The sequence below is a fragment of the Amblyomma americanum genome, chromosome 7 (assembly GCF_052857255.1).
Source record: "Amblyomma americanum isolate KBUSLIRL-KWMA chromosome 7, ASM5285725v1, whole genome shotgun sequence".
Classification (NCBI taxonomy): domain Eukaryota; kingdom Metazoa; phylum Arthropoda; class Arachnida; order Ixodida; family Ixodidae; genus Amblyomma; species Amblyomma americanum.
This window is the reverse complement of record NC_135503.1, coordinates 15022277-15039409: the sequence shown is the minus strand read 5'-3', so window position 1 is coordinate 15039409 and position 17133 is coordinate 15022277. Positions and strand designations below refer to the sequence as shown.

Here is a 17133-nt window from a genome sequence, read left to right as displayed (position 1 = left end):
TGTCAATTTTTTCCTACCCCGCCTTACGAGAAACAACGTGATGCGGCGATCGAAATTTCATTCCTCTCGATGAAATGGTTGCCATTTTTATTGAGTTTTCAGCGGGATTTTGTCACGTGCGGCGAATTGAACGTTCATGGCAATGAGTGGGACGGTCGATAGAAAGCCTAGGTCGTCCTGTTTAAAATTGAGTTCAATGAACGCAGCATAACCAACGGACAAGCATCCAACCTGAACCGACATTTCGTAGAAGTGCAACAAATTTTGTACCTTTTCATTTGATTATTATAGTTTGCTTAGTAGAGCGCCATTATTAAACTCCCTTTATTATGGAAAGGGTCCACGAAGCGAGCAGTGGCGAATATCACATGTGAAACTATTCTGTGCTTGTTGATATTCGCATTTCTGTGTACAAAGCGGTGGCCTCAATTAAAGGACGTGTCACGCATCCTTAATACCACTTTGAATCGCGGTAAGGCTCAGTGAACAGTATTGTTGGAGGTCTTTGACACAGGCAGTAAATTACGCTGCTTGTGAGCATTTGTACGGCAATTCTAGAAGCATTCGCACTTAGTCCAACATAATGAATTAATTGTTTACTGCGGATATGCTTGGCAAAGTACCTCTGATAGTAGTGGTGCTCGCGCACTGTAATGTTAGTGAGTGTATTATGCTGCCTACATTATTTAACTACATGTGATCTAGTTCCACTATGAAGAAAATTGGGAAAGCTTACAGTTAAGTGTTCTGCTATTGGCCAGACTAAAGCTTTCATAGCTTAGCTTTTACAGCACTGAAATTATTGTCGCGTTTCATTTTTATGGAGGGGGAGTGAAGGGGATGAATCTATTTCTAAAAGATTCATTCCACCTCAAAACACTTCCGCACTCGGCTCCTCTTACTTAAGGCGTAGTTAAAGGTCACCTACCAATTAAGCATATCCTGTTTCTTTACAGCTGTTCATGCGGTGCGAAATTTGTCCCGATCAGAGTAAAACCTATTTAAACATGTGGTAATAAAATGAGGACCCTCATCTACCAGGATTACTGTAACTGTAATTGGGACTACTGAAAGAAGAGAATGGAGCTTTTAATCGCGGTCATGTTCGCGCGCCGCTGACATGTTCTCTCCCTTCTTTCCGACATTCATCCTCCCTGCACGAGCGTATTTCAGATGTCCAGCAAAGGCAAGATAGTTTTTGTACCTGGTACACACCAGGTAATTTTACGAGAAAGCAATTTGCCCCGCTTACTGACAAGCTGAAATTCCGTGAGTTAGCGCTGTTTCCAAAATTTGTTGTTGGTTGGTTTTGCTGTGACAATGCTCCCGCTGTCTCGCTGTCTATCATACGCGCATGACAATAAACTACCTAAGGGTTCGAAAACAAAACCGCTATTTCCCGTTTTCTAGAAAGTTTTGTTTAATTGAAAGGGCGAGAAATTTCATACTACTTGGTCATTCACAAGGTCATATCAGGAGAGGTTGGTGGATCACAGGGAAACCGTCTGCTGTTTGCCACACGTGTGAACAAAAAAGCACAAGGATTTGCAACTTAACACGCATCACGGCGTAGCTGCAACTCGGAATACACAATACTGATCACAACGGAACATGCCAGCAATGCTATCAGGATACAACCGACCCGCTGAACTGCAAACAGGACAAGCGCGGCAGTCAGGCAGAAAAAAAAAATCATAAAAAGACGGGAAAAGTTCTGATCTGTGCTTCATTATGCTATTTAAATTTTGTACTTTAAAATGTGTATGTTATGCTTCTTAAATAGCTTTCTGCTTTTTGTCTGCTCCAAAACTTCCGTTAGCTCTCACCTCATTCGTATGAGGAAGTCGACTGGACGGTGCAGACGTTGAGCACCTCTTTCCTGCTTTGCCGGACGATCTTGAACTGTGAGATCTTCGCCTCTCCGCTAACTGTGGGACGCCTACAAGTGGCCACATTCGAGCGCGAAGCGAAAAAAATTCCACGTAGGCAAACTTCTCTCTGAGTATGGCACTGCGAATCTTAGGCCTGCTGGCGAAGGAGCCAGCGGCTATTATATAGAACATGACGTCACTAGTACTTTGCATCGCCAGCTTCACGGCTACCCCAGAATGCGCGACACAGTGGCAACGTAAAACACTCCAGGATTTAGAGCGATAGGCTACATCGGAAAGAAACGAATCTCTTCAGCACAAGACCGGCCTACGCGAAGCCTTAAGTGTTTGTTCTCGGAAGAGGCGCACAGTGGGTCGCTATTTCGGCACTTTTGACGGGAGTACCCGGACAGATAGAGCCGGAACTATCTCGAGATATTCGCAGGATTACGTTTCTATTGACCGACGTTCGATACGCGGCCCCGAAGGGGAGGGCAGGTTGAGGGTTGAAAGGATCGGGCCTAGAACGAGAGTAAGGGGTCAACCACTGTCAGACCCGTCGGCACGCGGTTAGCTTCCCGGTTTGTCTGTCGCTCCCTCCTGGAGACGACACTCGCAAGCAGATAAAGAAAAGCAAAACATAGCCTTTTATATCTCCCTTCCGCCAAACAGCCAGGATCTCCGAGCGGCCACTTCCATCTTAGCAAATGATGCTTCCGCCGAGCGGCTTCGCCTCCTACCTCATTTTATTCGCGGACCCGCACAGAAGGCCGCCGTCCCGCGGTGCATATAGCGACGAGCATCGCGGAGAGAAGGGCTCCGAATGGAGCGCCGCGATATATAGATAGCAACCGACAAATAACCGCGCTGGTAAGCCCCTTCGTCCCCACACACGGTTCGCCGCAGGGCGCGTGCGCGCGGGCCGCCGCTGATCGACACGTTGGCCTCCTTTTTGACAGCTACGCGCGCAGAAAACCGATCCTCGTTGACCGGCGCGCTATGACGTTTTCTTATTTCGAGACCGGCCCGGGCTGACTGCGGCGTCGACGCACCTGCGTGTGTGTGCCGTGCCGTCAGCCGCGATGCGTTCCCCGTGGGCCGCTCCCGCGCTTGCTTTGACGCTGCTCTGTGCACTACGGTGCCGCCCCTGCCGCGGCTGCCGTTTTGTGTGGCCGCGGCACCGCTTCCTCAGGAGGACGAGGGGCGTTCGCGAATGTTTTCAACTAATGGACCTCGAGGTGGTCTGGTCGGTTACGAGATGTCTGCGTCTGCTCAGGACAACGAGAGATATGAAGGAAGTTGTACTGCGAGTGCTGAAGAACACGTGCCTTCCTTTAGTTTGCAACGTATAAACCGTGTTTGCCGAGAACTGAGGGAGCAAAAACAGAGGAATCCTGGCACAGATGAGGTTTGCCCGATGGTTATTTTCATTCACCCGTATAGGGCACTTTCCTCTACTTTAATCAGCAGCGAGGAGCGGAGAAATGCACACGGAGCTTCTATCTGCAAGTTCTAATTTTTACACGGTTAACTGCACGTGGGTGCCTACCTCAACCGCGTGCTGAGACCCGTATTACGCGCGAAACCAGAGAACACCCGTGTTCCCTCGAAAGCCTTCCTAGTCTCCGGGCCAAGCGCCTACTACAACGTCCTCCGAGAGTGTCCCGCTTTAGAAGCGAGCTGAGGGACCTGGCAAACACAGTCTTCCGCGCGCATACACTGGGCACACTGCTATACATTGTCCACAGTTTCAGGGACATGACAAGAAGATAAATCTGAAGGGTCCGCTCGTACATGCATGCTTTGTCCAAAATATACAGCCCAAGGGGTTTGCTTCTAAGACATGTACCGAGCCCCTCGAGCACATTTGGCAGTCCTATGCTTGCAAGGGTTGAGGACACGAGTTCTTCGCACCTTTGAAAGACTAGGGCCGCTCAGGATACGAAATAAACCACGCTGCAGGGTTCGAGAGGAAAACCCTTGGGCTATATATTTTTGACAAAGGCTGCACATACAATTACATGTAGGCACTATCGCGGGAAAGCAACGCCCAGTCTCAGACTGTGTAGGAAGCTTGCCTGGTTAAGCTGAATGCAGCGTGCTATGGTGAAGGTCATGGTCGGATCCAGCCTTTGCAGACGCATGTGTCGAGTGCCTAGGTGAGCCCAGTGTCTCTCTGTCACGCCGCACATAAAACCAGAAAGAAGGCAGGTGGCGTCCAGTCTCCAAAGCGGCACAAGTGTAATCCAGGGTTTGACGGAATGCAGTCTTGTCAGGTGGTGACACAGAAGAATGAATATTAGGTCACTGACCAAGTCAGAAACGTTAGTTGACCTTTCGGAGCCCGCACGAGTGTCTTGTTGAGAATGAACAACAGGCCGAGTAAGATGCAGCTTAAGTAGCGCGGACTAATCGACGTAAAGACTTTGCATAAGTCTGGTGAAGATTCCTTTTTGTTCTGTTGATAGCGTTTGGCGTCGTCTGTGTTATCAGAGATTCCAGGTGCAGCCGGGCTGACAGATTTCTTTCGGTAGCGACGATTTCTACGTCATCCCAAGCGACGATTTCATGCACTTCTTTTTGCGCGTGTTCTGCCACAGCGCTTGAGACTGTCCGCTTCTTGGCGACATCATTGCGGTGCTCGTTTAGCTGCTTTGGTTTATTTCCAGTCTCCCCATGTAGAATTAGTCACCATCACAAGGTATCCTGCTGACGATACCCGGGAACTTTGAACTGGACAGAACATCTTTGACATTCAAAAGATCCCTGCGCAATTTGCTAGTCGGGACGTGGGCAATATACACATTGTGCTTCGTGAACACCCGTGCCAGGGCTTCGCTTACGCCTGGGATGTAAGGAATCACCACACGTTTTGGTCGAGATGACGGTGTTGAATGTTGTGTGTGCTTCGGCTGTGCTCATCGTAACACGCGCGGACTGCCCGGTTCACAAGTGACGCCACGACTTAGCGTTGGTGAACTAATGGGTGCTCCGATTTGGAATCAAGCTACCTTCCTGAGTGGGTAGGCTTCCTGCACACGCTAAATTTTAGGCCGGAGGGTGAATGTGTTATGAGGGCATCCAGAAATGGGATGCTTTCGTTGCCTTCTTCTATCATTAAACCTAAAGGAGGCTTCGAGAGGCACAACTGTAGGGTTGCTTTTTTCTTGTGCTGATAAATGCAGACCAGCAGCGTTCAGAGCCAAATACAAGTAGGAGCGTCGTCGCAACAGGCGTTCCAGAATTTTCAGCGCATGTTTACAATCAGATAATATGCGCCACGCACCTGAGAGGATGTCCTCTGGCCATGCGATCATGCCGGGATTGAGAGCAGCGGAGAGGACGGCAGAAGGCAGAAGTGCGTAAAAGGGATAGGAAGGCGAGCGGCGGCCGACTTTTTTCAGATTTTTTTTCCCCTAAAGGGATAAATATATTTTTATCCTCTAGTGGGAGATAAAACATTAAGAAATCTTTTATTTTTCTATCCTCCGACGGTTCAATGTTTTCATGGTCAGGACATTTTCGTGGTTATGTTTTTCTAGGTCTTCTTTTTTTCTTAGTCGCACTATGTCACTGTTGGCGAGACCAGAAGGTTGATATGGCACAAACTTATCAAGGTAAAGGCACATCAGTTTTTTTTTCTCTTTTATTTACTCTGGATGCCCACGTAGATTGTGATCTCATTATCCTATGCAAAGTAAGGAACTATGAAAATTTCTTCACCAATTACCACTGTTGGATCTCTGCACTTATATATAATTCACATTTCACGTTTCGCGTTTAGTCATGTGGTCGAGGCTGGCCTGGCTGCGAGCGTACTTACATAAGAGGAAGAATGAAATTACGAAATTTGCGTAAATAAGGCGGCCGCGGCTGGCAGAGAGCAGTGTTAATTGGAGAGATATGGGAGAGGCCTTTGTCCTGCAGTGGGCGTAGTCTGGCTGATAGTGATGATGACTGAGGAGGTGCTGCATGCGCGGGGTTGAAGAGTCTGGGCAATGCTTTTCTTCGTAGAATATAACTTTATTTTCGCCTCTTCTGAAGTATACAGCACACTGAGATTTGGGAAGCGTTGCAGATTCCTGGTGAACGTCACGGACGACGAAGAGCGTTAACGTTGCGTGACGTGCCAATTAGACGAAAGCGGAAGGCTTAATAGATTTCGCATCTCAGAACACCGTGAAGTGCCTGAGAATCAAGTTTTTCAAGTTGGCTTCTAGAAAACAAAACGTATGGACACGAGAATCTTTTTAGAGCAGGTCTAATTCAACTACCACGCTGAAGTGGATGCACATTTTTATGCTTGGTTAGAGGAGTGAAGTAAAGTGCGCATTCCAGAACGCCCCATGTCTGCCGGCGTGGTGTGTGACCAGGAGCTTTGTGTCCAACGCGCGTTTGATGCTCCTAAAATAGTCCTAAATGGTTGCTGTTCTGAGAAAGAAGCATTGTTGACCACAGCAGAATCTGTGAGACATAGTTAAAGATGTGGACCATTCGTCTCGCTAAGTTGTTTGATCTTTTCTCCTTTCCCTATAGTTCATTTGGTGAAATGGTCAAAGGCTTATGTGAACTCTTATCGGAAGTTCACTGGTGACTATAATGATAAGAAGGTTTCATGATGCGTGATTATATTTTGTATAAGCAGTTTAGAAAGCAGCAAACTTTACCTTTATTTTCTTCTCTTTTTTTTACTTTGTTCATTTTTCGCAGATATATAGATTTAGGATATCTAATTTGTGGACAGTCTAAGAGATCAAGGTTTAATGAAGGAAAACAAGGCTAGATAAAAACCGGAAAAATAATTCCTTGCATACTGACAGGAGCGACGGACGTAGCGATTTGGCAGCGATTAGCGTTAAAAGCGATGCTCGAGTTATAGAGTAGATTAGATGTCTATGCAAATTTCAGGCGCCGAATTTAATGATTTATCTCCTTTTGAGGCAAAGAATAGCACTAAATGATCACATTAACTTACTCTGATCTAATTTGTTCTCCAGTAGAAGCCAATTTTTAGCGTTCTGGGCACAGCTTTGTACGGCGCTTTATACACATTTTAATCTGATATGCAGACGATAAGACTTAGATCGACGAATGAAGCACATTATTTTTCGGATTGATGCGATTCCAGTAATAGGCTCATTTCTCCAAGTCACGACGTCAACAAGTGATAGACTAAAATCAGGAGGACTCTTAAGCTTCTGCTTAAGTGTACACGCGATACCGCCTTCTCCTTCTTCTATTTTTCTCTTTTTATTTCTTCGCGATGGAAACCTTCCACGCATGTCGCTACGGCCTGTTCCCCCATGCGACGGCCGCGAGAAGTCGGCACTTCTCGAATTAACAATTAATGACTACAATTCCGAAATCATAATTATCAATTACCAATCCTAAAGCGCTTATAACTGCCAAGTACCAATTCAGTTATTAATTACAATTATGTATCACCAATAAGCGATCACTAATCACAGATTACAAATACAGAATCACTTTAAGAACATTGTCATCGATTACAATCACAATTAGCGATCACATTTTCGATTACCAGTCACCAATCACAATTATCGATTACCAAATACCATTACCGATCGCTATTTAAGTCACACTACATGACATACTACGCCAGTACAAACTCATACATACATCTCAAAAACACGTTACTAAGTCATGCAGACTACAGCGCGCTCACCATGTGCCCTCTAACACGCCTAAACAGCTGCCCTTCTTGGCCTATGTGTTGCGTTCCCTCTTAGATCGCAGAGGGCCTGGGTTCGACCCCCTATACTTGGTAATTTCTTTCACTGAATTACATACTCTTCAACACCCACATTATAACTACCTCCTCGTCAATTTTGGCCTCTTTGGACCCTCCACCAATTTGTTAGCTTTCTTTCGAACTTCTGGCATTTTTTGCGACTTGCGTTGCGACTTGCCGCCACCATCCAGAAGCGCCATCTACCGCCCATCCATCCACCTACAACCCACACGAAGCCTTCATCTGAACCCACCAACCAGAAGCATACGCAGTGGGACGAAACTCACCCCTACCCTCCAAGGACCTCCACCACTCTTAAGCCTCCACAAGCCCCACCCTCCAGAAGCCCACTCAGTAGCAGAGTGAAGACGAGACGGCGGATTGAAATTAAACGACTCAAATGGAAGGAAACCAGAGTAAGCGAAAGGCAAAAGTCTGTCTGCTGTCGCCACTTCGCCATACAAGTTCATATGATCGTCCGTCTTTTTTTTTCTTTTTGCTTTTAAAGCGAGAGTTTTAAGGAACTCGTGAGTCGGAAAATTCGGGGTGGTCGTCGCCATTCTAATGCTGCCAGGAATCCGTCGCGTCGTTAGTGCCTGAAAAACCCAGGCGCACCAGCGGCGTAGGCCTTGCCCAGCTTGAGAGAACGGAAGCTTTCCACTTCCGGCGGAGGCCACCAGGATTCGCTGTGAGTGAGTGTGCCGACATCTTTCGTCCTTGAGGAAGCGGAGTCGAAAGCATTGCGCACGGCTGCCTCTAGGAGCGGGGCGGAGTAATGCAGTGATGCCGTCATGTGGCTGGTATGAAGAGCGGGCGCTATCGCGTTTCGCTCGTAAAGCGCAGCTTAGGTGTCTCCCAAGTTTTTTTTTTTGCTAGTTTGCTATGGCCGTAACATCATGGAGGTTTTCCGCAATTAGCGTTGTTGTTAACATCACAGTCATTGCAGCAGCAGTCATAAAAGTAATAGTAGTAAAAGTGGTAATAATAGTAGCAGCAGTAGTAGATATTGTATTAGCATCAGTAGAGTCGGCAGTAGGTGTGGTTGTAGTGGAGTAGAAGTAGTACCAGTAGTAGTTTTGGTAGTAGTACCAGTAAAAGTAGTTGCTGTAGTGGCGGCAGTAGCTGTGATAGTAGTGGAACATTAATAATGACAGTCGCAGCTCTGGTAGCAGTAAGAGTAGTTGAAGTAGTGGTAGTACCACTTAAATTAGTAGCAGAACTAGTAGTTGTGGATGTGGTTTTTGCGAGGGTGCTGGAGGGATCATCCGTTAGTTATCCTTCTCGCTTATTCAACCGGGGGAAGAGGCAGACGCTTTGGAGGTTTATTCAATTTTTGATCTAATCTAGCGATTGCTTGCCGCGGAGATATTCAAATTCTGCACACCACGAACCATTGACAGCAGGGAGTTCTCACAGTCAGAGAACTCCCAATAGACTGCAACATATATGACTCTCGAGGAAGGTAGTACAGATAAATAAGATTTATTGCACAAGGTTCTAAAGACACACACAAGTACTCAGTCAAATACATGCTGTCAGCCGCACAGCGCAGTAAGGAACAGCCGCAAACGTCATTTACAAAACAAGCATTCATGTACAGGAAAGAAAATAAAATGCGCAGACGCACACAACACAGTTTGGCATTTCCTTTTGCGTACAGTCGGCCGGCCCGTCACATGTATAGAGCATTGAGTATTATTGAACTAACAACAGATGCCACACCCTCGCCCCGTTTGCCGGCTAGCGCAAGCGCTTTAAACCACTGGCAACGTCATCGAAACGAACACAACACAAAACCACTGCGTTTCCCGAAAATGTGAAGGACAGAAGAATAACCGGACGCCAAGAACACACAGTTATATGTCGAGTAACCGCACTAAACTCTTGCAGAAGGAACACAGTGATGGGTCAATAGGAAAACGAAACTTGCTTCCCGAACAGCTGGCAGACACACACAGGAATAAGATCCCCAAAACACACCCACAAACAAACCACAATGAAGGCAGAGTGGCGCCGCGCTCTCGTTGCCCGGAGGAGAGTGAACAGGGCCGCTGATTCCCATTGCAAACTTCGAGTTGGCCCGGAGGGAATCGGAAGTTCGTTCAGCTGGCCATGCAGAGACTCGACCGGGCAACGGGCTGGCTCGCACAAGCTCCTGTTAGGACTTAGACGTGTAGAGAGCATCTTGGTGTACATTTACTTACGTACCGAGCAATCACAGACCGACCAAGCGACAACTCCCCCCTCCACACAGGACAGGACACACAGACACACACATGTACAGGTGCGAAGTCCTCGAGAATCGGTGAAAGCCTGAAGCGAAGGCCCACAGCTTGTCGTTAGCTACGTTGTGCCAACACGGTAAACTTTTTCGCTGCCCAAAAGTATGCAGTAGCACACCGTGACTGTTGGTATTTAGTCACTTTTGAATTGGAGCTATAATGTCAAGGTTCCATGTACTACGGATGTAGCTGTTAATGTTGTAAAATGTTGTCAGTATGTAAGTAGGCGTCATAGCTGACGAGCCAGGTGACCCTGTACCTTCGTTTCAAGTGCTTTTGACTGGCAAAAGTGGCTTTACTGAACACAGAGGTCTTCCTGTCGCTATAATAATTAATAAACGAAGCATCATGGAGTGCTAGCCCCTGGAAATGGGCAAGCGCTGCATCTTTTGGGGACTAAAAAGTTTCCGGTGTCGCGCGCGCGGAAAGGAGGTACTAGTACTTCCAGGGGCCGCTTCCGCCTCCGGCTCCACCTCCACCAGAACCGTATCTGGTGGCTGGCGGGGAGTATGCACCACCCCCACCTGCCCCACCATGGTGACCTCCGGCACCGCCTCCATAACCGCCTGCACCACCTCCATATCCGCCTGCACCGCCGCCGTAACCGCCAGCACCACCAGCACCACCACCACCATGGTGACCTCCAGCGCCGCCGCCACCGTGGTGGCTGCCTCCGAATCCTCCAGCCCCAGCACCTCCATGGTGTCCTCCTCCGCCGTAGCCGCCTCCACCGTATCCACCGCCACCGCGAGCTCCGGCGTACTGACTGACGACGCCTGCGGGTGGTGACTCGACAAGGAACTCAGCGTCAGCGGGACTGGCGGGGCCGACTCCGGGCTCGTTGGTCTTGACGGTGGCGCGGAATCCGTTCTGGTCGGCGACATAGCTGACCTGTCGGTAGATGCCGTTAGTGTCGGTGTAGCCGTAGCTGCCCTTGACATTGCCGCTTCCGTCTCCGCTCTCTTGGCGGCTCTGGCTGTTACCATACTCGTCCTTGACATCGTAGCCGAAGTTGTACGGGGTAGGCTGGCCCTAAATATGAAACAAAAAACAATTTTCATCAGGCCATGGCTTTGTACAGAGGAAAACTGTTCGTTATTATGGCTAAACACCTGTCGCAATGCTTGTGATGTATCTGCTTGTTTATATATTTGTGATGTGGCTGTAGTGATGCTCTTTAGGCACACTGCCTAGTTTTACAGAAAGCCAAGGAATACAAATAGCAAGCGTTACGCAATCCGAATAGGGTATTAGGAAGCCGCGACGTTTAGTACGGCACCACTTGGGGGTGTGAGTAATAGTGAAATCCGACACACGCAACAAAGGGTAACTATCTCCGAATTTGCGGTGAACATTTCCCAGCTCATGTATTGGTTGTTATTGTCACCCTAATTTGCTTTTTTCTGCTTTGAAAAGTTTTATGCGCCCCTCGTTATATATATATATATATATATATATATATATATATATATATATATATATATATATATATATATATATATATATATATATATATATATATATATATATATATATATATATATATATTACGAACTGATTCCTCGTGGCGCATAGCTCACCGAATCAGTCAAGTTCTGTATAAAGGCCCCACAAAATTCATAAAGCTTCCGCACGCTGTCATTGGCTATTCGTGCTCTGTTCAATGCAAGTCAAATATGAAGAAAACAAACCACACTTACGTAGTCACCGCCGCCGTAGCCGCCAGCTCCGCCACCGTAACCACCAGCTCCTCCGCCACCGTATCCACCGCCACCACGACCTCCTCCGTAGCTTCCGCCACCACCAGCACCTCCATGGTGTCCTCCAAATCCACCACCGCCGGCACCTCCTGCTCCACCATGGTGGCCTCCACCGAGACCACCGCCTAGACCCCCTCCACCGAGACCTCCGCCAAGGCCTCCACCAAAGCCTCCGCCTCCTGCACCACCATGATGACCTCCGAAGCCACCAGCTCCACCTCCGCCTCCATGGTGGCCTCCTCCGAAACCGCCAGCGCCACCTCCGCCACCATGGTGGCCTCCGGCTCCACCGCCGTAGCCACCTCCGCGACCAGCGCCCAGGGCGGTGGCCACCATGAGGCTTAGGCACAGCCCCTGTAGAACAGCGAAAATCATTTCACGTGTTATTCAGCCTTTTATGAACATCCTTGTCTAACAAATAACGTTCGCCCATAGTAATTGTTTTGAACAACCCTTGGATTCAAGCGTTATTTTCCGAATGAAGCAGTATTTTAAACAAATCTTCAAGTTGAAGACCAAATATTTCTAAGAGTATGAGAGCCACTATACACCTAAGCCCTTTCCGGAAGGCAGGCCATATAAGGAAATTGCAACTTGCAGTGCACTGGCAAAGAATGCTGTAATGTATCTTTACGGGAATGAAAACAGAATTATAAAGTGAGACAAAAAATAAACTAGACAAAAATAGACAAAAAATAAAAATAATACCACGCACCCGCATAAGCCTAATGGGTGGCTTCTGCATAATTACTTTGGAGACTAGGAAACAAGAGTTCAGAACTTTAACAGTAACCATGGGGTTAGGTCCACAGTAATTTTGTTTTGATGTAGCTTTCCTTCGCGTATAATGCATCTGACGAACAGAACAAAGGAAACACATCAGGTTGTACGTCCCATTGCAGGATATGACTGGCTTTTTTTTATTATTGTCCCACCATTTACGGGAACGGTATGCTGATAAAGCTCATGTTCTTGTGCATATACATGCAATGCGTAAACTTGTTTTCTTTTTACCAAGTTAGATGCTTGGGGTAGGTATTGAGTGGTTGCAATTGATGGCATGTTATGATATGGGGAGTATAAAGTCTCAAAGTTGCCCACGAGCTATGACAGACGCCATAGTGGAGGGTTGCGGACTACTGTCGACCAACTGGGGTTCGTAAGCGTGCATAAAATTTACACACATTTGTTGTTTTCGACCGCCATCACCTGTATGATAAGCTGGGGCGCTCAGGATATATTCAGGCGACACAAAATAGTCATAAAAATCTCCTTTGCAATCGTTGAAGTATTCCTTGTATGCTCCGCTGGTTATATGCTCCGGGTATGCCCTCTCATGCACTCAGCATAGCAAATCTAGGAAGGACGTCGCTGTCTTACACTACTTATACAGCTAACAGAAAATATACAGCAACCTGGCGACCAGTACTTCTGCGTTTTTGTGGAAATACTGCGAAGACTTCACACGTGAACCGCAATTCTGTACTCACAAATTTAACGGCATACCATCTCAATGTAACAAATATGGGCTCAAATTTAACTGTTCTTTTTCAAGTCTCTTAATACACAACAATGGAGTAAATGTTGATTAAACCTAATTGACGTTTTTGATTGTTTAAGAAATAAGAATATTTTTGCTTTAAAAGCGGGCCAAAGAGCGGTTATCTTATGTGTGGTGACGTTTTGAAATTTCGCGGATTCATCACTTGGGCATGAATAACGTCGCCTATAGTGCACTACAGGAAGAAATGTGTATTAAGTGTTTTTTTTTCTCGCCATTTGGCATATCTGCAACAATTCGTGCAAACATGTATTTAGATGATGCTGCACATAAAACAACCAAGATCTTGACTGTACAACCGCAAGTATAACACGCACATTCTCTAATCCCTGTAACCTTGAGCTGAGGAATCTGGTTAACCTCACCTGGAGCGCCAAGCTGTGATAAAGTTTTGTTTCTCTAAGGGCGGATGGCAACAGAGCTCTCGCTAGACGGAGAGACTATGCAGGACGAGGAAAAAGGCCTCAAATATATATATATATATATATATATATATATATATATATATATATATATATATATATATATATATATATATATATATATATATATATATGTAATATATATATATATATATATATATATATATATATATATATATATATATATATATATATATATATATATATATATATATATATATATAAACAGGCTGGATATTTGTCGACAGAACCATTTTAGCTCGTCAGGTGCCCTCCTCCGGTAACGCTCACGAAAGCGACGCGGCGCGTGGACCATTACGGACGCTCTTTGAGAAGTACTCCAGAGAGGTCAGAGAAAGTTGGGACTCATTTTCGCTCTCATCACGCGGGAGGACCCGACGAAATAAGGCTTCATTTGGACGCGCACGTGGTTCCCAGGTTCCACTTTACCGCTCTCTGTTTCCCCTTCGCTCTCTCTGTTTTTCTTCATTACGGCCCCAACCTCCTCTCCTTGCGAGTAGCCGCCGAGGAGCAAAGGGCGCCACGGGGCCGTATAAATAGAATGGCGGGGACGAGCGCGGCGGCGCTCTCGTTCCGATAGCAGCGTTTGGAGCGGACAAGATTCCTCCACCCCTTCCCCTCTGCTCGTCCAGCCCGGCGGGTTAGTCACGAAAGCCCCGCTACTCCTCGTGATCCGGGAAAGAAGCGGCGGTCGTGCAGCATCCGGTCCTCTCATATGCCCTTCTTTCGTCTCGTGCTTCCCTTTGAAGCGAGCTTTGATTCGAGCCGGAAAGAGCATCGTGCGAGAAAAATCGCCTCTTACGAACGGAACTCTCTTGACGGTCGCGGGCACGAAACTTTCCCGCAAGAAAACACCGCGTTTTGTGCAAAGCCCGTCTGTCGTAGACCCCCCTCGACGCACTCCACCGTCGCACTATTCTGCGGCGCTTAGGCAGCAAACCTTTGGTGAAATTGCGGACTCCAAAACAAGCCACTGACCGCCTAATTTGGCAGCGTCCGGTCCGCAGGCACCACAAGATTTAGGACACATCCTGTGACCAAAACTTAAGCACCAATGACATCATCATGGTACCTGAGCAATAGTATCGAGTGGTCAGTCTTAGAGGTGCCGACGCCAAGAGCCCTCTAATGCGGCTCTACTAAATTCTTCAACGTTTTAAATGGAGAAGATTGAATTATAGTGGTTATTTTTTCGCCTCAATCGAGTTCTTTTTCGCACACATTTTCATGCGAGAATATCAACGTTGCAGGTTCCATTGTTCAAGTTTAGACCTTATCTTTCTGATTATCTCAGCCTTTTTCACGGGACTGCGCTAGGCCACACAAGGTATGCTCGGCCAGGCCAAGAACTGTTTAATCGGCGTTCACGGGGAATATAATTGACGCCGTCGTCTGGAGCGCCGTTGCTAGATTTTTCTAGAGCAAGGTTGTTGAAAAAACAGGAGGGGTAAGGTTTCCACCCCTTTCTTCAGCATCGCTGTCGATCATGTTCCACTATATATAGTCTTCTGAGCCCGCTGACAATTGATGCTGGGACTAGCGATGGAGCTAAAATTATCGTCCGCATTGGGCTCTTCCCAACGGGACGCCTGACCAGTTCCAGTTCTCGTCCGTTTTTTTTTTTTTCCTTGTTGGTGTTGTTCGGAAGGGTGGATTGAGGCAAAGTAATCAACCTGATGTGGCTGAACTCGTCAGGGCCTTGGCGAGCATCCATTTCTGTAGATCTTATTTATTTATTATTAAAAATTTTAATTTTTCCACCCCATCTTACACGACAAATTATTTAGCTGACTACATGAGAAAAATGTACGAAATTAATTCCATGCAGCTCTATCATAGTGTAAAATAATCTACTTTTATAAAACCTTAACACAAAGTGCGGTTCTGCGTGCTACAACTTGGAAAACTTTCTAGTTATGGAATACATGTCACTGGAGGCAACACGTGGTTGTTGCCTTTCATGGGGTTGTTTCTGATCCTTGCCTGTTAAGTTTATCCAGAAATTGAAACGGACTAAGTTTACAGACAACACTTCACTCCTGCTGAGTTCTAAACAAATCTATCGAGCGCCTAATAATTGCCGTTAAATCAGCTAGTTTCAGTACAAGGCTTATTTCCCACTGATTCCCCCACCGTTCTTATCAGAAACTAATTGCTTCTGCCAGCGTTATATATATATATATTTTTTGGCATTTGGTATGACCATGTGCATCCTCGGCAGATACTTAACAATATAGCTTATAACGAGCACTGAGAGGTAGCATTATCGATAAGACAGAGCTCTTACGTGCTTATTATGCACACCGCGCAGAAATTTGGCGCCAAAACCTTATGAGCAGCATTGCATCGAATATTAGCAGAATGACATCGAAAAGCTGTGATAGCGCTGAGACTTCTGTTGCAGGCACCCACAGGGTATAAAACCTGAGTAATGTGAAGCTGGAAGGAGGTTGCTGCTGCTACCGACGTTTAATTTTAAATCTCGTTTAGCCAACTCTTGGCGCTATATACTTAATTTTTTTTTAATATTGTGAAGCTAGCAATGCCGCTCTGCCATTACTGCTGATCCTGTATCGTTAACTAGAGTTGAGAATCCCCGACAATGGATTCAATAACTCCCTCCAATACTGACGTTTGAGATAAGAGATGCTGAAAGAAAGTGCCTCCTACCAATTCACTTAATAGCTTCCTCAACCATAATCGCTTCGGTGTCCGAACCTATGGCTCAAACAAGCTAAGAAGTAGGCGCGGCGCCTGCTGATCCTAACATTGACGCGGTGGTTCGGTTCCTTACCTTAAAAAGCATGGTTCCTGGTTGTAGTCTTGACTGGGCTCTAACTCCAGGCGTGCTGGGGCGGAGGGGGAGGGTAAACACGATGAAGAAGCAGTTTTCTCCAACTCCGCGAAGACAACTTTGCCGGGGCACTTGTGGTTGACGCTGCAGGAAGAGCACGTTTTTCGTTGCGATAGGGGTTGGAAGACGCTTGCGATGGGAATGATGCTCCCTGTCCGCAGCCCGAGAGCTTATATACCCACGCGTTGGTTCGGCCCAGACCTCGCGAGTACTCGCGGACCGTTACACTTTCTCCCTCCGTTCTCTCCTCCGCACCTCCTCCACCCCCCTCGACCATATCCACCGGCTCCTCGACCCAGCCGCGAGCGGGCGAGGACCTCACGGCGAGACGCACACCCCCTCGCAGGAAGGCTTCGAAAGGCAAAACAAAGGACAAAGAAGCCGGGCGTAATGAAAAGAGAAAGCGCGGGCCAAAGATGGACAAAAGTCGAGGAGAGGAGAGGCGACGCTGCCAGACAGACAAAGCACAAAACCACAAAGAAAGAAGTCGCCGAGAAGGGCGAGCGGCGGCGGCGGCTGAATAATATCGAAATTCAGGACAGGCCCTGGACGAAAGTGAAAATAATGGGACACGAATGAGCGGTGGACGGGCCTTCCGAAGGAAGAGGGA

General features: G+C 47.0%; 1 protein-coding gene across 2 annotated transcripts; it reads right to left on the bottom strand.

Annotated features, from left to right (window-relative positions):
* Positions 1-9089: 9089 nt before the first annotated feature.
* LOC144098541 (uncharacterized) lies at positions 9090-16675 on the bottom strand. 2 transcript variants are annotated; one of them, XM_077631268.1, is made up of 3 exons: positions 16464-16675; positions 11606-12019; positions 9090-10937 (listed from the first exon to the last, which is right to left on the bottom strand). In XM_077631268.1, exons 1-3 carry the CDS (start codon positions 16473-16475, stop codon positions 10341-10343), a joined length of 1023 nt encoding a protein of 340 aa, XP_077487394.1. In that variant the 5' UTR covers positions 16476-16675; the 3' UTR covers positions 9090-10340. The 2 variants fall into 2 exon arrangements, with proteins under 2 accessions (XP_077487394.1, XP_077487393.1); XM_077631267.1 differs by lacking the exon at positions 16464-16675 and having other exon boundaries at positions 10207-10937; positions 11606-12040.
* Between the last annotated feature and the right edge of the window lie 458 nt (positions 16676-17133).

Bases quoted from the DNA above. Each gene is read 5' to 3' on its own strand.
- LOC144098541 (XM_077631267.1), bottom strand. From the start codon at position 12,040: ATGATTTTCGCTGTTCTACAGGGGCTGTGCCTAAGCCTCATGGTGGCC. The intron at 10,938-11,605 runs GTAAGTGTGGTT...TTTCATATTTAG, and splicing joins GCTACGGCGGCGGTGACTAC to GGCCAGCCTACCCCGTACAA.